This window comes from Aquila chrysaetos, chromosome 2 (genome assembly GCF_900496995.4).
Source record: "Aquila chrysaetos chrysaetos chromosome 2, bAquChr1.4, whole genome shotgun sequence".
Classification (NCBI taxonomy): Eukaryota; Metazoa; Chordata; class Aves; order Accipitriformes; family Accipitridae; genus Aquila; species Aquila chrysaetos.
Window position 1 is genome coordinate 51,021,415 of NC_044005.1, and position 20,256 is coordinate 51,041,670.

At 48.0% G+C, this 20,256-nt stretch overlaps 1 protein-coding gene and 1 long non-coding RNA gene across 3 annotated transcripts in view; one reads left to right on the forward strand and one right to left on the reverse strand.

Annotated features, from left to right (window-relative positions):
• Window positions 1-18,638, forward strand: part of LOC115338703 — a 30,260-nt gene extending 11,622 nt beyond the window's left edge. Inside the window, exons 4-11 of one of the 2 annotated variants that reach the window (XR_003922512.2) lie at window positions 210-2,475; window positions 2,563-2,692; window positions 3,291-3,416; window positions 7,944-8,546; window positions 9,516-9,710; window positions 10,398-10,566; window positions 15,388-16,087; window positions 17,321-18,638. This is a non-coding gene — a long non-coding RNA (uncharacterized LOC115338703). Of the gene's footprint in view, window positions 1-209; window positions 2,476-2,562; window positions 2,693-3,290; window positions 3,417-7,943; window positions 8,547-9,515; window positions 9,711-10,397; window positions 10,567-15,387; window positions 16,216-17,320 lie in introns of those variants that run through there. The other variant, XR_005934192.1, reaches the window with a different exon arrangement.
• The window catches only part of ARHGEF33 (Rho guanine nucleotide exchange factor 33), a 32,957-nt gene extending 14,148 nt beyond the window's left edge, over window positions 1-18,809 (reverse strand). The window contains exons 1-5 of the mRNA XM_030007486.2: window positions 18,632-18,809; window positions 12,148-12,302; window positions 8,697-8,746; window positions 2,508-2,672; window positions 746-867 (exon numbers count right to left, since the gene is read on the reverse strand). Of these exons, the coding sequence (XP_029863346.1) occupies window positions 746-867; window positions 2,508-2,672; window positions 8,697-8,746; window positions 12,148-12,169 (359 nt within the window). The 5' untranslated portion in view covers window positions 12,170-12,302; window positions 18,632-18,809. The remainder of the gene's footprint in view (window positions 1-745; window positions 868-2,507; window positions 2,673-8,696; window positions 8,747-12,147; window positions 12,303-18,631) is intronic.
• Window positions 18,810-20,256: the final 1,447 nt, after the last annotated feature.

The following is a 20,256-nucleotide window of genomic DNA, read 5'->3' on the forward strand; positions in this document are numbered from 1 at the left end:
CCAGGAAAGGAGTTGGCTTTGATGCAGTTTATGAACAATGTTCTGTAAGTAACTTCCACTAGCTATAGGAGAAGGTTATTTCAGATCTGTTCTTTTGCAGAGCATATTTCATCTAATTAAATGGCTTAATTAGCTAAGGGGCTAGCCTAGATTTGCAAAGTGTTTGCATCAAGGCAGCTGTATGCTCATCATCAAAACTCTGTTTTCAGGAGGCTAATCAGGGCCAAGGTGGATGAGCCATCTGCTTCAACAGTGTGACCCAGCAGTGTGCAAACATGCTCCTGCATGACCTGCTCAGAGAAGAAAAGGCTGGTGACAGGAAAGCAGAGCATGACTGCACCATCAGGAGACCGCTGAGTTCTGCACGCTTGGAAGGGGAAACTGTAGTGCTATTGTCTGCATGGGGGTAGCTTAGCAATAGCTTGTAATGGTGAAGGCTCCTGACTTTCAACAATATTCCTGCCCCAACATGTCTCTAGCAGGTCTGTGTGTGTTTCAGCAAGCCCTGGTTTCCCTGAGAGGTGCTGGGGCTAGTTTGCTGTTGGAATCCCAGTGAGGTGTTGGTGTTTTTCTGCTGTGTTTGCTCTGTGGGGTACGTGCCTAAAAGCCTGGGGTGAACTGAAGTCTAGAGCTTCCAGTAATAATCAGCCAGGAAAAGATTTAAGAAATTAAGCTATAAGGAAATGAACAAAACGGACACCACTGCTAATTAGCACTTCCGGAGCCCTTGAGTTCGGGCCCTTACTTAGCTTTCACTTTCCGTGATTCCCGCCTCTTCTCTTGCTGCAGCTGTTCAATTTTCTGTTGCATTTCCTCCTGCTTGGCACTGATTTCTTCAATCATTGACTTTGCATCGCTGAGCTCCTCCTGAGAAACAGGCAAAAGCACAGCATTCCCAGGGTGCCCATCAGCCTTACATGGCACAGCTTTGAATGCTGGCTGGTGTGCACTAGAGATGTTTCAGGGTGCTGTGGAGAGTGGCTCTGTGGTTAGACACTCTTCCTTTGCAAGTCCAGTGTCTGTAATACATGCCATGCACAGTGTGGCAATCCTTAATTCAACTACAGGCAACTCACCCAAGCCAGCGTGATTTCACATGGTTAAGGCACTGGTGGGAGATGGAGACATCGGGCTTCATCGACCACCAGTTGCAAGCACTGGGAGGACTCCTGCCTTTAATGGCATTAGGAGGTTGGCCTGAGGAAGCACATTTCCCTCTGCAGTTCTCCAGCATGTGTATTCACATGTTGCACTTGGTCCAGATCCCAGTGTGATCACTCATACATGTATAAGCTTTTTGCTGGTCAGGCCTTGGAGCTGCCTTTTTAGCCTGGTTTCCTAAGGAAATGAGGCCCTCTGTAAACTCCCTGTCAGCACGTCCTCCCTCAGGCAGTTTCAACCAAGCCTTACTCAGATGTAGAGCTCTCCGATGCATGAAGTTCCTGCAGGTTTCATCAATGTGAGCAGCAGGATGGAGGAGAGAGACTCAAGAGTTTCTTGTAAATCAAAGGAGAGGGATTTTCCCCAAACAAGGAGGTGGCTTCACTGGGAGCTCAACATTTGGACAGTCAACATGGACATGAGGCAGAGGGAGAGCAGCCTTTGCCCCTCCTGTTGCTTGCATAATTCCTTGTATCTGGATTTTAAACCCCCTTTTTCCCCTGTAACAATGTCCTGGATAACCCTGCCTCTGGTTGCTTTGAGACCTCTGCCATGTGCCCTTACACTTCTTGTCTCCCTTGCTTGTCTGGGACCACAGGGCTCCTTTTGCCCAGTGCGATTCATCTTTCCCTGTCACAGGGTCAGTAACAGGCTTTTCCAGTAAGCAGCCCTCTTTAACTTCACAAGGTATTATTGACTCAGCAAAACCCCATGGGGAAAATTTACCATAAAAATAATAAAACAGTTCCTCTGCCTGCCTCCTCACAGGCAGTCATCCAGTTTCTGCATGGAGACACTGGCTGGTTTAAAGTGTACATCAAGCCTTCTTGCTAGGCTCTCTCTCCAGTCCTTTGTCTTTATCCTCTTGGGCCAGATCAAACCAAGCAGCACTTCCTTCCAGCCGTGTGGGAATGCAACTTCAAAAGGCTTTAGGGTTTTGTGTTAATTCCCTGCTCCCCAGAGGTTTTGGTTCCTGCAGGAAATGCAAGAGACCTGACCCAGGGAGAGGTATGGCACTGTGGCCCAGCGGCAGCCTGTGAACAGGCCATGTACCCGTTGCATGTGCAACCTGGAGCAAGGGTTGCTTCTGCCCAGGGTAGCTCGCGGCACTGCCTCATGGCCCATCGAGAAGGCTAAACAGGCCAGAGCACGGGTTACATTTGGGTTGGAGCAGTCGGGGCAGTCGTAGACAGAAAGCCAAAGGAAGTGCACCAGATACATCGGAAACAATTGCCAGCTCATTTTCTTTGCAAGCAGGAGGGATTGATGGAGGCAGGGGAATGCTGCCCTGTGCCACCTGAGCTAATGTGGCAGGTATGCAGCCCCCCTGCAGGTCACACTCCTACCTTGAATGTGTTGAGGGAATTCTTCATCTCAGCCACTTTCTCTTCCATGGCACAGCGGCAGCTCTTGACCTTCTCCTCCAGCGCATACTCGCCATGCTGGATTCGCGACAGCTCCTGCATCGCTTCTGTGAAACCCGCCTTCAACTCAGAGGCTAATGCCTGCAACTAGAGGAACCACAAACACGGTGGGTTCAGTCCCTCCTCCCAGATGCAGGTGGCTGTGTCCCTGAGGGTCACCCATGGTTCAGAGTGGCATGAAGGCTGGGTATAACCCATCCTGTAAGGTGCTGTCCTCTTTCTCCTCCTCCTGTCATGGCTGGGAGACACGGGGGGAGGTTCGGCCCCTGCTGCAGCCTCAGTACAGGGTAGGAGGTGTTTGTCTTGGGCAGTCAATGTGCCCCTTTTTAGACTTAAAGAGTTTTTCCAGGCTCCCTGGCAGTTTGCAGCCTGTCAGTCTGTAGAAGGAGAGGACAGCCTCAAACATGCCAAGAAGGTTTGCAATAACAGCAGCCGGATTATCAATCCCCAAAGCAGCTGAGCAATCAAGAACATGTCCATTTTTGAGCAAGTCCTCCTCCCCCACATGCTCGTGGGGCTGGTGCAATCTCCAGACAGGTCTAACACCTCCTCGCTCTCCAAGGGCTGTGGAGAAGCTCTATCCTTGGTCAGCAGGCCCTTTCCAGGGAAGGAGGCAGCTCTTTAACTCGTGATGGGGAGGGGGCGGGAGGTTTTCTCCTGGTATACAGTGATGCTGTGCCCACTCTCCCTGTTTTCTGTCCCTAGAGGCCCTAGCACTGCTGGAAGAGCTCACAACCTAAGCTGGAGGCAGCCGGTTGACAGCCGGGCGAAGCAGGAGACGGGCCGGGGCGAGCCAGGCCGGCATAGCGAGCAGACAAGGCAGGCGTGGAGGTGGGCAGTGAGGGGAGGTAGGCGGCTTGCGGAGGGCTAAGCGGGGACACCCTCTTTGGGGGCAGCTGGGGCTGGCAACCCTGAGCTCTGCCCCCACTGCTGTGAGCAAGGCACTCGTTCTGCCTGCACAAAGCCCACGGCGAGGTCGCGGCCCAAGGCACTTCGGTACCAGTGGTTTTTACCTTTACAACAGAAATTCGGCCTAACATCTGGTTATAAACTGAGTCCAAAACTGGAGCACTGATGGTAAGAGGACAGCCACCCCGGGGAACTCAGGCGCTTGAGTCCTGTAAATGGAGCAGAGATGGCTTCCGATACCTCGGGGCAATGGCATGCACCATCCTCCTCTGATCAAGACTAGCAGTGTCTTTACAGAGGACGTCTGCCTGACATCCCCACGCCTACCCCACTGCTTACCCCACAGTCCCCAGTCTGGTCTGGCTGGACACACGTTCCCAGAGCTGCCTGGGTGGGAGGAACGGGACTGACAGGAGCTGGGACGGGGCAGAGGGGAGCAGGAGGCTGAGGACATCTTGCCTCCTCAGGCAGTCAACCCTGACTCCCCAGGCCAGCTGGATCTCCAGACCCCTTGGTTCAACCCCTTCGCCCACCCTTCCTGGCCACAGTGGACACCTTCCTGTGACACAGGAGTGTCACAGGAATTGTCACCCTGTGACCTGTGAGTGTAGCCTGAAGGGTTAGAGGGGCTGCTTGGGGCCATGGCTGCTAGGGTAGGCAATGACCATACTGCTTCTGCTATCTCAGCCTAGGGGAGTGAGCCAGATGGTGTTAGCATCATCAGACATCCTAACGTACATGCCTGGAGAAGTGGGGGGATATAAAGTACTGCAACTGTGCAAGATGTTAATATTCCCATCCCTGCTCACAGGTGCTTGCCACACTTCCACACTGAGCTGACATTGCCAAGGCAGAGTCTTCCTGCTAGCCTGCGTCAGGGCTAGGCATTGCACACTTTCCTCCAGGTGAAAAGGGGTGAGTCATCAGATCAGTCCCTTCCAACTTAAATATGCTATTCTGTTCTATCCTACGCTATCCATTTTAGAGATCTGCTTTAGGATCGAGATGTCACAGCCTCAAGTCTTGCTAGCAGTGGAGCAGTCTGGAAGCTGGCCCTGGAGATAACAGTGCCTGGGGAGAAGAAGCCCAAAAGGAAATGTTTCTGCCCACAAGCCTGGCCATGTCATCCTTAGATGCTTCCAGAAAGGGGGTAAACTAGACAGATCCTTTGTGAAGGGCACAGGGATGGGAGTTATTGCTGATCTAGAGGTTTCAGAGTCAAAAACTGCTAGGCATCAGCAAAAGTTAGCAAAAAGGGACCACTGTAGAGACTTTGGTGTCCATGTGCACTGAAGCGCTCTGTGAAAGCAGAGTTCAGGCAGCCAAAGGAAAGATTAGGACTAGAGGCTGGACTAAAATATTCTCTGCATCTAAGAGCAGATGATCACTTGTTATTTCGGTGCTTATTGTTGACTGATCTCTGCTTTTGCAGTCACAGTGCTAACTTGGTTTCTTTGTGTATCCCTCCCAGTGCTCTAGACCCCAGCTTGGGTCTGTCCGGCCCAGTACATCCTTCCTCAGCCCCATGCAGCTAGCAGTGGCTATTTCACACACTGAAATGCATCTTACACTCGCATTTCTCTTTGTTGCCACTTGATGGATGAAAGCAGGCAGCAACACCGATCAGCCGCATCTGCCAGGGCTTGTATGGCTGGACATGAAGTGCTGAAACCCTGTGAACTCCCTCCTCTGCTGCCCTCAGTGCTCAGAGCATTTTCTATTCCTTTCCGGAAACACAAACAGCCTTGTGGCATTGGATGCAAGTTTGATCCAAAATTGAGTGGAGTGGTACAGGAACAGCATGTTATCTTTGAACTCATGCCAAGCGCAGTGTAGCACTTGGAGCTGTGGATGTTAGTTTCTCATTTCTAATGACAAGCTGTAGAAAACCATCCTTTAAATCCCATGGGCTGTTACAACAAATGGAAGCAGTTGAAGCATCAGCTCATGCTTATGTCTTGCCCAAACGATTATGCCTACAGGACCAGAGACATTTCACAGTTTTGTGAAACACTGGAAAGTCAAGCCAATTCAGTGTTTCTAAAGTTTCTAAAGTGCAACACATACCAAAAACTACAGATTTTATACTACTACAGAAACTTGGCAACAGTTTAACTGTAATGTGTTGCCCTGGCTCACCTATTCATGAGAATAAATACACACTTTAACATTTAAGTTGTGGGAGTTAAGGAACACACCTTAACAACTTAAGTTGAACTAATGCCTAGAGGGTATACGAATCTGCATGGTCACAGGGAGTCTTCAGAAGCTGTCCAAGAACTGTTCAAAAAAAAGCATTTAGGCATCTAAATAATTTAGTACAAGATACACATTTCAGCCTGCACCTGCCTTTGGAGTGTGGCCCTCAAACCTGACAAAGCAATGCAGTAAGGGATCCAGTGCCATACATCTGTAGCAGATTATGTCTTTCCTGGGGGCTGTGACTCCCATTTTACCTGCTGCCCTGATGTTTTTCAGCTCTGTGTGGAAAAACCACACAAATAAAATCTCTAGTGAGACCAAGTAACTGCGCTGTGCTCTATGGGTAGCTTCCCATGGGGAAATGAAGGGATTCTCCTCCCCTGTTTGCATGACTGATTAGTAGGACACTGAGAAGCAGTCATTTGTGACTCTTGCTTGTCCTGCAGCCCAATGAGAATATGGACTCTTTGTTGAAGTCCACCTGGAGAAGGGAGCAAGCGTTTCCCAACATGGAGGGCGGAACTGTGACCACGTGGAAGAAGTAATGGTGGCTAGAGGGGAGAAGGATGAGATCGGAAGATGTACAAGGAGCATTTCTTGGCCTGGTTTTGACTTTACTTTGCAACAGTGGAGCTATTTATATATAACAGCTGTGAAATATCCTTCACTGAGCCTCTACTCGTCTCACTTGCTGTACTGTCCCGAAAGGGTGGACAGGACTGATGCTGCTTCTGGGACCAGAGGCAGCAAAACTTCAGAGCCTCCCCATCGTCCCTCCGTGGGTGCCAGCAATTTGAGCTGTTTGCAGAAGGTAGTGACCGTCCCTGCATCCTAAAGCTTTGCTCAGACTTTGAGACAGCCAAGGGAAGATGGTCATGGCCAGGAGACAGGGATTGTTTACAGATGGAAGGACTGGGATGGAAAGCAGAGGGCAGAGCCTTGGTGAGCTGAGTTTACTGCCCCGGCTGCCACTGAGAGGATGAGAGGGAATCCTTGCTTCCATGAGTAGCTGTGTCCCCACATATCTCACCTGGCACTAGCCAGGCTGTCCAGGGCTCTGTCTCCAGAGGGATGGCTATTTGCATCTGCTGCCCTTGGCAGCTGCCTAGGATCCTTACGCTAGAACAGGGCCTGTTCTCAGGGACCTTGAGCTGAAGCCTGTTAAAACCAGCAGAAAACAGGCTTATGATGAAGAAATACTGCACAGGAATAATTCTTCTTTTATATATATATCCTAGAAAAGAGCAGAACCTTCTGTGGCCATGAAGGAGCACTATCTGTTTTACTTCCCCCAGCTTATCTACTGTCCATCATTTTGCACATCTTCTTATGTGGCTGATCTGAAGAAGTAAGTAAACATTGTGTCACCCAAAAGAGGGCTGCCTGAGGACACTGCCTGAAACTAATCTGGCACAAAGTCCAACACTTCCCACAAAGCCAGGATCTGATTTTTCTGAGCTGCATGATGTATGCTTTTACCAGGGAACAACTAATTTCTAGCACAGCTACTAACTCCTACGTTTATGGACAGCACTTCTACAGCCAAGCATTAGGAAGGCTTGCGATGCCTCATAGTGGGAAAGTAGCAGAGCTGTGCTGATTTACAGTGGTAGAGAACCTGGCCCTAGGAGCATATCCAGTATTTATATTCCTAGGCAAGGATGGTAGGAATAAAGGCAGAGCAGCAGGGTAAGGACAGAAGGATGGAGATACCTCATGGGGGCTGCAAGCACTTATCGGCTCTTGTTTCACATCTGCGCAGTCTTTTTTGGTAACTGCAGTGTCCATAGGGGCCTCACTGAAACAGAAGGGGACAGCCAGCTGGTAACGTTCGTTTAAAGGATTCATTAGGGTATCCACATCTCAGCTGTTTTTTTCTGGAAAGCAACACGTGTCCATGGTGTTCCCAGCACACTGTCCCAACAGTGTTCTAGCTTTCCATGTGTGTGGGATCCACTGTGCTGGGCCCTTCAGCAATCCAGCCGCAGCTCCTGCTTAGAGCTGTCTGCATGGGAAAAGGGGATGGAACAAGAGAAGCACTGACTAGTTAATGGAAAGCAGTATCTTCTCCTTTTGCCATGGTGCACTTACAAGCAATTATGGGCATTAGTGTTGCAGTGGTGACAAGGGAGGTCTCAAATAGTCAGGGTTTCCAGTTCAGGGATATGTTTCTCTTTCGGAGTGCAGTTCCATATTGAACCAGACCAAGGTTTAAAGTGCTCAAAACTCTTGTTGTGTTTCCTGCAGACTGGAAATACATAGGAAACATCACTGTGGAAACACTGAAACTGCATCTTACGGGAAGGATGCTCCCTGGGCTGTGGTATAGACAATCTTGTTGCATCCATGGTGGCTGACTGCAGCAAGAATGTCAACTCAAAAAGCGGCTGCAGAGCTCTGGAAGTCCTGATCACCTTGAACCAACGTGGGCTCAAACAGAGGGTTTCCAAGCTCCTGGCTGGGGAGCCAGAGATGTGCAGCAAGACTCAATGCTCTGGCTGGCCCAGCTGCTCTGGATTATCAGGCAAGAAGAGCACCCCATGGTCCAGGGAGCTGTGACGGGTTGCCAGGATAACCCAGAGACTTGGCCCCTGCTGGGGAAGACACCCCCACCCCATGTCAATCAACACATCCTTGCTCCTGGGACAGTTCATCGGGTTTGGTGAAAGCTCATCAGAGCTCAGCCATGAAATCTCCCTCCGGCCCAGTGAATTGACATTCTCTAATTTGTGCTAATGATGCCAGCTAGTTAATTAGCTGAGCTCACAAATCACCTGTCTAAACACAACTGGTTGTGAGCAGAGAAATTTTATTGAAGTGTCTTTTAAGATGAGGCCCAAGATGTGATAGGTATGACATCTATTCATGCAGTGTGCACATTTTAGTTGCCATGTTCCTTGTAAGTGCCTACATTTTTCCTTCCTCTTAATTTAGCTTTTTAACTACTGTTTATCTATTAGTAACTCTTTGAGTTATTTAGGGCATTTTGCTCATCTTTACCTGGGAAATCTGTGTTGCAGGGGTACTCACAGGCACACTTTCAGTCTCTCCTGTGGGAATAAAGAACTTCAGTCAATTAAAATGACTTATTATGGTTGCTATAAATAACTGGAACAGAGGGTTTGAAGTCCCTCTTGAGGTACAAATCAGTTTTAAAGGACTCAAGTCTCACTTCAGGAGGTGTGAACACCATATCGTTTGTAAAATAAACTGCAATTATAAACCAGGAACGGCTCACCTAAATCAGACATTAAATTTACCTCATCTGCTCTGCTGTGTCTGTCCAAAGCTGATCCATGCAAAGAGTTGAGAAACCTTGTATGTGCAATTAGGACTAAATTGCTCCCTGTGAAGTTCAGTTCTGTGTACCAGCCTTAAGTAATAGGTTTTTTCCCCTAAAGCGTTACTGATCCATCTCTCTTCTGAAACTGTGAATTTTATTCTCTACTATATTTGTACATATTTCTATTATGTCCACAAAAGGCTGATCTGATCCGTATATTTTAAGCCCTAGGTTATATTTTGTCACAATGCATTCCAAGCAGCAATCATGTCTTTTGTAATACCAAAAAAATATATCTTTTCATCAGTTTCATCATTTGTAGGTTTTTGTGGCCTTGTGATCCCACCTGATCTGGGACAGTGGAGCTAGACTTAACATTTCTGAAACAGACTTAGCTCAGGGAGGAGTTTATATCTGTTTTGCAGAAGTGTTTTGGACACTGCAAAGATATTACCTCTAGGCATCAATGGGTTCTTGATTGAAACCAAAAAGTCTATATGTATTATTCCTCTTCTAACATTGTCTCTTCTGTGCAGAAACCTTCAATTATCTAACAGAAATTATCACTGGTTGTGCTGCCGTTGCACTTTGAGGGAATTGCAGTCCAATGGCCATTGGTTCCCATGTTATTCCCTACGTCAGGCTCCCTGGCTGGCCTCCACTCCCAGAAAACACCATGCCACCCAGTTCCTCGTCTGATTCCCCTCCCCTTGGCAATGTCACTTTGTGAGGTGGGTTTTCTCTTGCCTCCAGGAATCTGCTTCACCCATTTCTGCTGTCAGTCACAAACATGACCAGTGACCCCATGCCAAATTCTAGGGGCAGCCAAGCTCCCTCTTTCCATGCTGGCTGCAGATGCTCAGTGCCTTATCCACCTGGGCCTTTAAGACCACAGAAATTCAGTCCTGCAGAGGCTTGAAAAGGGTGCAGGGAGGACTCTACGCAGTCAGCCAGTGTATGAATTAGAAGGCTGAAGCCTGGAAGTCAGAGCTTTACAAGGCACAGCTATGTTCTGGTTTCTGTACCCCTGAGGGGGAATATGGGTTACCACCAAGGGCACCTATGGATTGGCCCTGTTCTGGTCTCTAGGATTTGTCCTGATTCCTGAGCAAATTCCCCAGCGACTTGCAGAAGTGAGAGGCAGAGGAGGAGAGGCCGTGTGCCCCTCTCGGCCCATGTGCCACTTTCTCCCTGTGCTGGCTGGTCTGGCAGCCGTGGGGTTGGGTAACAAGGTCAGACACTGACCCTCCGGAGAATATCCTCTGAGGTTCCTCCTGGGGAAAACAATGGGCAGCAGGCTGATTGGGAGAAGTAACCATGATCCCAAACTGCCAGCTGTTTGGGGTCAAAACTCATCAGCCAGCCCACACAAAGTCCCAAGTTTCATCTTTTAAATTACAAGTTGTTTTCATTTTCAGGTTTGGCCCTTCTGGGTCTTTTGCGGGGGGGATTTTCTCTGCAACCCCACAAACTAGAAACCGACTTTTGCCCTGAAGTGAATGATGAAGCTTTCCCATGATGGATGGAATTGAGGCTTGAGAAGGCAGCCGGTGTGTACTGCGATCCTCCTGAATCAAGAAAAGTGACGTACATGCCTGTTCTGATGTAAATGTTACTGCTGGACTCTTACTGTGGGATGGTAAGACAACTGACCCAAAAAGAGCAAGAGGACATGTTTCTTAGTTAATAGCACAGTACAAACCAGGTGTTGGGAGGACAGGGAGATGCTGTTTTTGCAAAGTGGTGGATGTATTGAATGCTGAGTTTTGTGAAGGGCTAGAGGTGTCAGGTAGAAGCGCAGCACAGCAAGGAAGAGCCATGGTCTCTCCTCACATTTTCTTTGGGTGTTTTTCAATCTGATATATAACATAGAGGGCTCGACCCAAGTCCTGCAGAAGTCTGTAGGGATCTTTCATTTGGGTTTGGATACAGATCAGTCTGTAATGTCCTTGGATATGCTCAAAGTGAGGAACTGCTCCAGAGCAAGACCAGAAGAGGGGAGAGGATCCCTGCTACTGTGATTTTACCTCCCACCTTTGCCATGGGCATGAGCAGAAGCACTCTCTACAAGTATCCAGTCAAAATCCAGATCATTTCTATAAAGTCACTGCTAAGAGCTGGAGCAGAGGAGGCTCCTCACAGTTGCACTGTGGGAAGCAAGGGGCTTTGTGATTATCTCCCAATTTCTGCAGTGAGCATCTGCAGCCCGTGGGGGCATACCAATTAATTGGAAAAAATCCCTGAGTTAATTTCCTTTTTGGCCTGCTGTAGTGCAGGGGCCTAGGTACACAGACCTAATTTAGTTAAATGAGAATAATAATAATAGAGAAATTAACTCTTCTGTTACCTATGCCATGAATGAATGTTGGCACCACCAAGCATCTTTTAAGAGGGAAAGAGATGGTCCAGGCTTTCTCCTGAGCTGACAGTTACGGGCACTTCTAAAGCTGCTACCCTGGTCCTCATAGTTTCAAGAGTTCCTCAGTGTATGGACACAGTCACCTCTGAGGTGGAAAGGCAGAGTGCAATGCTGCAAGGGGTTTGGGCTGGAAAGCAAGTACCACCAGCCTCACATTCCTCTGCATCTAAAGCCGATAACCACTAAAACCCTGGACGTGAAACCCCAGAGCTTTGCAGATTTTTCTAGAAGTGCTGCTGACTGTAGCAGGACTGGTTGCATGCAGGCAGTGTGGTCTGGATACATCTTGGTGCTTGCAAGATTGGGTCTGGTGCAGAAGTCTGAGTTGTGGCACTGACATGAACAAGAACCCCTTGCAACAAAGCATGTGGGGGAGAGAAGCAGATCCTCATCACAGTGCCCTCGTGTAAGACGTAGCTTTTGGCAGTTAGAAGTCTCTGTACATCCCAAGGCAGAGGTGGGTCCGAGGCAAGAGAGGGGAATGACTTCCCACATTGGGCATTACATATGCCACAGGATTATTTTCCAGAGGGGAGAGGGAGGTGTTTCTAAAATAAGAGATAAAAACTTCAAACCCCAGATATTTCTATGAAACTAAAAGAAGGGAACATTTGCCCACAGCTGCTGTAGCTAAGAGGTGCTCTCAGGGGGCTGGCTGGTGGCTGCCAACAGACAGGTCATATATGAGAGCATGTTTCTTCCTCACTGTCTTTCATACTATCAAGAAGTGAAATAAGAGGATGCTTTACCTTCTTGTTTGTTTGAGTCCATGGCTGCTATAGGATGTGTGTCCTCGCAGGGACTCCTGTCCTCACTCTGGAGGGTTCTGGCTGGTCACTGGGAACATCCCATGGCTTTGAGCTGCCCACATGTGAGCCCTGCGATGGGTCAGCTGGTCTGAACCCTGAATGCAGAAAGATGTAGAAAGGGTTTATTGAGCGGAGATGCTCAAAATTCAGAAAACAGAGGGAGGAGGAGGGATTTGAGAGGGAATGAGACATCCTAAAGATCTGTTTGGGTTCACAGTGCCTCCACAAGCAGAGTGGGCGCTGGTACAAACACTTCCCTCCCAGCCCAAGGCCGTTTGTGCTTACGTGGACAGGTGATTAAGAGGTACTATGTAATCCCACAGAGACTATTTGCTCAGCAAGATGCTTCTTGTACAAACACAGAAGCAAAATGAGATGTATTTTGAATGGCACATGAACATCTTGCACGGGTGCTCTGCATCGAAGAAGCAGCTTTCTGCTATGCAACTAATCACCCAGAACATCCTCCAAACTTGTGTTTGGGCCAGGGAGATACTGCCTTCACAACGCTGCTGCACAATCCTGCTAGCACTTTTGGAGACACTTGTGCTGCCAAGTCCGCTTTCTCTGTCAGTTGTCTCCTTGACTTTTGGAGGCACGGGAGTGCTGCAAGGCACCTCGATGTGTAGAGCTGCAGCCTCTCTGGAAACCAGGGCCAACAGAGCATGATGCTGTGCCTAAGTCACTCCCTTGGTAAAGCATCTCATCAGTCCGGTAATGGGGTTAGGACCTTGGGAACAGTCTTAAGACAATGCCTGATTAATGACGCAGGCAGAGCCCCAGACAGAAGGATTGCAGCAGCTCACACTTCACGGGCACTGCCCCACATCCACGCTTCCTCTGCCCAGGGTTTAATTCAAGTCTGCTTTTGCTGCCCCTTACGAGGAAACTAGATGTGATTTAGGAGTCTAGAGTAACCTCCCACTTCCATTCCTGTTTGACATAGATATGCCCAAAGCTGAAGTGAGTTATCATTAGCTTTGCTAATGGGATTGGAGGGGCCAGTGTAACTACGGCAGAGCTCTGCTGACACAGCTGTGCCAGGAGGGCTGTGGTGGTTTGGAGAAGCCTGGGGTGATGTTTTCAGGGAAGCAGGCACATAGCATTAAATAGATGGGAGAGGTACAAAAGATGCACGGGCGCTGGGTGGCTTTAGGAAATCGCTGCAGAAGCAGTGGCTTCTGGTGCACTCAGCAGTGTAGCTTGGGGGGCCACACACTTTCAACCTGATAGCTGTCCAGTGTGGAACTCCCAAGGGAGGAGGGTGGTGGCACCCTCAGGGCCCCTGAGGTGGGGGCGATGGCCAGCATTTGTGAGCTGTGGCGAGGGCTGCCTCTTGTGGTCAGGCTCGGGGGGCACAGCCATCAGCATAGCCAGCCGGCCTCTTGCTGGGGGTCTGATGTGGACTGAAAGGTTTCCAGCACAGTGCTGGAGGGGCTTGGGGTTTAGCATCTTCTTGAGATTAAGGATTGATGAAAGGATAAACTTCTTTGTAAGAGAGCTGATATGAGATCTCCTCCTAAGAAGATCCGCTGTCTTCTCAGGACAGAGGATCCTTTTGTGACGCACGTGGAAAACCTGAGCAAAGGCGGGGGGGCTTTGGATGTGGGCTTTGTACAAACAGGCTGGGAAAGCTTCTAGCTGGACACCTGGTTACACTGAGATAAATGTAATAGTTTATTAAATCTGTTTTCTGTCAGCTGATTGTGTAAAAGTTATTTTTTTGTTCTGAAGACTCTTAAGCTTATGGCAGAGTTTAGATGGGCAGAGATCTCTAGAGTTATCTAACTCAAAGCAGGGCTAACCCCAAAGCTAGATCGGATTGCTCAGGGACACATCTAGTCAAGGTCTGAGTATCTCCCAGGCTGGAGCCTTCTCAATCTTTCTGGGTCTGTCCCAAGGCTGCACTGCTCCCATGGGGAAGAATTTTTTCCTTAGGGCCAGTCAAGGTTCCCCTTGTTGCAGCTAATGCTCATGGCAATTTATCCTTTCATTGTGTCTGTGAGAAGAGCCTGACTGTCTGGTCTATAACCCCTGTTAGGTAGTTGCAGATGGCTGTAGGACCCCCCCTAGCCTTCCCTTTCCCAAGTTAAACAAAGCCAATTCCCTCAGCCTCTCCTCCTCTGCTGTGTTCCAGCCCGCTTCAGCAGAAAAAAAAAAAAAATTTCTTTTTCTGATAGATATTCCAAAGAACAGCAAGAATACTGTTTGCTTCTGAAACACGTACATATGCAGTTCTTTTTACAGTAGTTAAACCTCCCTCTAGTAGTTTTGAGGAGAAGGTATTTAAGTTTGGGTCTCTGAGCGCAACAGCCTTTTAACTTCAACTTCAGGAGCAGCTTGTTTAGTAGCAAAGTTGTTAAACTTTGCTCCCAGTTCAGACTAGTCAGTGCCATAGCAAATTCCTGAGGCTTTTGCTCTTGGGCCGTTGAACTGGGACCAGCTTGTTTAACACTGAGAACTGGTTTCAAAATTCAGGATTGTTTTTGCAATGTTGGGAGACAAGGAACAAAAAGGAAAGGCAAAACAGAGATGAAAGAAACATAAGCCTCCTCTGTGGTAAACATTTTCACTGAAAACGATGAAAACAGCTTTTTGCTGGAAATTAATTCAATTTTTTCTTTTAAACAAAAACATGTACATATTTTTTCTACCCATTCAGCTTTTATATTATTAATGTTTTACCATGCCAGTTATAGCAATATAACTATATAATTTTTAATAATAAGAATTAACAAACATCAATTAGTATGGAATTAGTTCTATTAATATACCATTAAATACACTAACTGCATAGCCTGTCTTAAAGATTTTATAATTTTACTATCCACTTGCTGAATTATTCTGGGGATGCCTAAATCTCCAGTGACAATGTGACATTCGTACCCCTGGCCTTCGCAAGGCAGGGTGACCATACCCTCCTGGTAAGAACATTTGTTGTGGGAGCATGCAAAAATGAGAATCTCTAACCCATACTGCTGCACAGCTTTAAATGGGAGAGTCAGGGGACTGTAATGCATGAGGAAACCATGTGTAAATGGGCTGCAATGGCAGGCATCCAAGGTGAGGAAAAGCCAGAACTAAAGCATAATTCAGTTCCACCAAGTGCTCTCTACTTCCACTCCTAGTCCAGCTCCTCCCAGGCATCTGAGACCTCAAAATGCTTGTGTCTTTGTCTAGGTCCCACTTCAGCAGGTCCCCTTGCCCAGCACATCACTGGAGCTATGCCATCAGTCTCTCAGACAGCAATTTAGGGTGAAGGATGCAACACGAAGAGCATCTGTGGCTCCCCTCTACTAACACGAGGAAACCTGCAGTTGTCATGAGGGGTGATGCGCCTAAGAGGAGAAGCTTACAGGATGGCATTCCCCCCTCTGCTATGGTGCAAGTGATGACATGAAACAGCTTGGGTCCAGTACAATGAAAGAGGTTTTTCTGATATGGAGAAAAACAACCTACATGAGGTTTTAATGAGAGAGAAGTAATACTTGTAGAAGAAGGGCTCGTATGGGGATATGTCCTTGCCCCGTTACCTATCTATCTTCTGTTCTCATGCACTTTCAACTCAGGGCTACGTAGGGCTGGAAGGTAGCCCTTTGGCATTTTATCTTATCTCTTGGGTTGTAAAAACGCTGTCGGTTCCTGGTATCAGAAGTAATTTTTCCTTATAGAGGGAACTCAAAACAATAGCTGTACAGCATGGAGATTTAACTGAGGAGCTTCCACATCACATTCTTGCAGACAAGGACAATGTTTGAGCGCAGTCTCTGTCCTCTGCAGAGCTCAGGAGTGAGGCTTTGAAACTGGGACACCAGGGATGCCACCATCCCCTCCTGCTCCAGGCACCACCAGGAGCCCTGCTGTATGACCGCACTGCAAAGTAGGTTGACCTTGGTTGACCCTGTTTTACCAGAGTAACTGTCTTTTGTGTGTCCTCTAGCTGCAGCCCGCAATTTCCTGAGTCACCCCTCGGTTTTTTGTTACATTAAATAATTGCATTACCTTGGATACTTTCCAGCATTTGGGGCTCACTGGTGGACTCCGTCAGTATGTAACATTGCCTGCCTGTCCCTGGTTCTTCTGAATTGCTGAATATATGGAGCAAAACCAGTTAGTCCTTCCTCATCGCTAAAACAAACAAAACGTGCACCTCACCATGGTTTGGAGTGAGTGCTTGTCCTCTGTTCCCCCTGACTGCTGGGTGGGGAAGCTGTTAACACTGTCCTTACCAGAGACAAGGGTTTCAGTCAGCCCGAGTTGGCTGAACAGAGTCTGGCTTGTTCCTAAAGGGTGCAAAAAGGGGTTGGAAAATGGGACTGGCATTTGGCCCAAAGACTCTGGATGTGGGCTGCTTGGTCAAATCCTGCCTCTCCTGGCAGCAAACGAGTCTTAAGCTCACAGCAGAGTCTACGTGAGTAGGAAACTTTGTATGCCTCTAGTCCAACTTCCTGCTCAAATCAAGACTAACTCCAAACTAGATCAGGTTCCCCAGGGCTGTGTCCAGCTCAAGTCTGAATATTTCCTATACTGAAATCTTCGCAGCCTCTCTGGGCCCTCCAGTACCCCGGGGAAGAATATTTTTCCTTATGTCTGGTTGGGGTTTCCCTTTGCTGCAGCTTGTGCCCATTGCCTTTCACTGTGCACCTCTGGGAAGAATCTGGACTCCGTCTGCTTTATAGCCCCCTTGAGGCAGTTAAAAGCTGGAAGAGGATCCCCCCCTTCACCTTTTTTTCTCAGTACTGAGCAAGCCCCACACCATTAACCCCTTCCCTTAGGCACATACATGAATGCATGTGCACATTAGCAGCGAGAGGAAGCCCTCCAGGAGGCTGCTTTCCTAAACCACCATCAGGCCTCCACTCACAGCAAATCCAAGGTTTCCCTGATATGCCAGCCCACCACGGGGTAGTTTCCTCATCAACAAGGAGATGTCATTGTTCCTCTGCAAGCTCGCCACTGGACAGGGGCTCAACACCCAGTCACATGAAGCCATCAGCAGACTGTCTTGGCCTGCAGCCCAAGCCCATGGCCCCCCTGCGTTAGGGACAAGAAACGGCAAAGATGTGCTTGTTTCTTCAGAGCTGAGCATTAAAACTCGTTTACCCTCCTGCAGCTCTCATCAAGCCAGAATGACATCTCCGGAGCAAAGCCCAGAGAATAGTTTCAGCACGTTAAAGCGACCAGATTCCTCCATTGTGGCAAAAGGAAGTATTTTCCCCTTTTGACTCTGTCTTCCCTCCGGCAGCCAAATCTGCCAAGCCCAAGAACCAAAGCTGAGTGCCACCTCTGTCATTAGTGATTGTCATGATTCTGGCCACTGGTGTCCAGCAAAGAATACTGCCCCGGTGCTTTGCAGGAGCAGCTGGCACTGCAGCCCCCCCCACCCCGAGCAGAGCGGGCAGCGTGTGAAAGTTAACAGAGCCTGAGCGGGCACCCATTTCCCATGAGATGCCCAAGGGAGAAGGTGTGGGTGGACGGGGAGGTCCCAGTGGGTTTCCGCCTTTACCTATGCCCCAGGCACAGGGTCAAAGACCGGAGCGCGGTGCCACTGAGGCAGCACAGGGGTGGGATTCCCACACGAAGCTGGGGGGGGAGGGAGGGGAGGCAGGTCCCGCAGCCTGCACTGTGTTTGTGTGACCATGCTCACCCTTCCAGTGCTCCCCCCACATGGAATGGCATAACTGGGAGAAACAATCAACTGTGCAGAGGATCACTTGTTTAAAAGAACAACCAAATACCTGAGCATTAGCATGCAAACAGGCAAAGTTCAGTAAAGCATCTACAGCCTAGCCTTGATGGACAACAGTTACTATTTGTTTGGCTTTCTGTCCCATTCTGAAATCTTGACATGGGTAACAGTGCAGGGGAATCCATATGCACTTTCGCTGCTTCAGTTGTTAAATGTCCACAATTTTTCTAAATAAATGCTTGGGATCTTCCTGGTGACTGTCTCAATCCTGCCAGCTGAGATAGCTGGCTGTTTTAAATATCGCACTTAGAGAACAACCTCCTCTAAAGAGAGCAAAAAAATCAGTGATTTACTCTCATCACTCTCATGCTTTGTCTCCACCTAACTCTAATGCAGTTGTCATTCAAATACTTCAATTCAGCGTGATACCTCAATTTAGCTCTTAAATGGTAAGAGCAAAAAGGGTCTTTTTAACCCAGTATTTTAGAGACCTTACTATAAATGCAGCCTCACAAGATTCTCCAGCACACTAAGAAGCTAGATCTCCATACAGGGTCTTAGAAGAAATCAGCTGGAAATAACTGTGGGCACTGAAGATGCAAAATACTTTAAATACCATTTTATGTGCTGTACATGCAACATTAAATAGCTACGGCTCTATCTTTTTCCAATAATATGAAAAATGGTATCATTAATCCCACTCTTCATCCCATGCCGAGTACATTTTAAACTTACCCCAGGCTAGTTGAAGATCCTTCAGCACTGGCGGTTGCTAGAGTTGGGAATTAGCACTGTGCAAGAAAGCAGAGAGAGAGGAGAGCAATGGTGGCTTGATGTTTCCCAGGACGGGACTGTCACATGCTAATCACTGATTTGAAACGCAAGCATAACAAATGCCTTCTAATTATGTAATCTTCGGGTCACATCCTTGCATCCCCATGCAAAAATCAGGACTGTGCACTTGGAAGAAGATGATACCAATTTTCCTTTTTAAGTAGAATTGCACACTGCTGCGAAGGGAGGGTGAGAAGCCTTGTGAAGTGACAGGCAGAGGGGGCCACGTGGTGAGAGCCGGGTGCTGATGTGGTCTCCGCTACTTCGCCGAGCTCAGAGGCTCTTAAGAACCTCCTGTGGCACCCAAGCGAGGCAGCCTGCAGTTGGGGACAGGGAGACGGGACCAGCTCCTCCCTGCTTGCTTTGACACCCTCAGTCTCCTACCGTGCATGGCATTGCTACGAACGGCAGGGCCAAGAGGGCTCCCCTTCTTTCATTCTGGGGCCAAGAGCAAGGTTGCCAAAGTAGCCAGGGCAGGGGAGCAGCAACCACCAGTGCTTGCGTGTTTTCTGTTGGTTGTTAGATCATGAAAAATTTCCTTTGAGTAAGAATAAATTAAGGGCTTGGAGAAAGGTGGGAGAGTGGGAGGCAGGAGCCCTCCATGCCTGCTCCATTTCTTCACTAAGGTCCTGCAGGGCTTTTTGCTCTGAAGGGTGTCAAGAAAGCATGGGGAGAATGCAGGTAACCCAAGGCCAGGGGTGTCAGGAGAAGGTTTGAGCCAGTCCAGTGAGTTACTCTGGTGCATAAGAGCAGGGAGACATAAAGGAGGACAAACAGTAACAAAAGGCAGACTAATTTCTCCCTGGAAGACAAAGATCTGCTTCAAATATACCCTTCAGGCAGAAAACCTGAAATGTAAAACCGCACAGCCTAAATCAGTATAATTGCTGTGCAGCACAGATAAATGTGGCGATGTGGCGTCCTAGCAAAGGCGCTGAAAGGACAGGCTCACAGATTAACAGAAGCTCTGTGGAAGATGCTGCTACCTCTGAATCAGGGACTAGGGACAGAGGACACTGTATTTCTTTTTTGGAGCTGGCTATTTCAGGAGCAAAACACAACAAAGTTGAACAAAATAAAATTATAATTCTGAAGGAATTTGCTGGAAAGTGCATTCTTGGTAGGTCAAAGATACCTGTGAATTCAACGAAAAGCTTAAGCTAGGAAAGATTTTTATTTTTTTTTAATAAATAAAAAGAAAAACATTTAGCTTCATGAATCTATGAACAAAACATTTCAAACAGATTTTTCCTACAGGCAGCTTTAAGAAAAAAGGGCTGAAAAGCATTATATTGCCAAATAGAATATGTTATAATATAAAAATATAATATAAACATCTGCTTTGTTTCAGATGGCCCAGTATGTTTCGGTCATAATAATGTGCTGTTCTTTCATTTTGCTAATAAACCACAGGGCTCAAGCTTCTTCCGAATCCTAGCAAAATGAGTTATTTGAAGGCGCATGTGAAGGAACAGCATTCATACATTGTGTCTGCAAATGGAAGCAAGGACAGGTATTTACTAAAA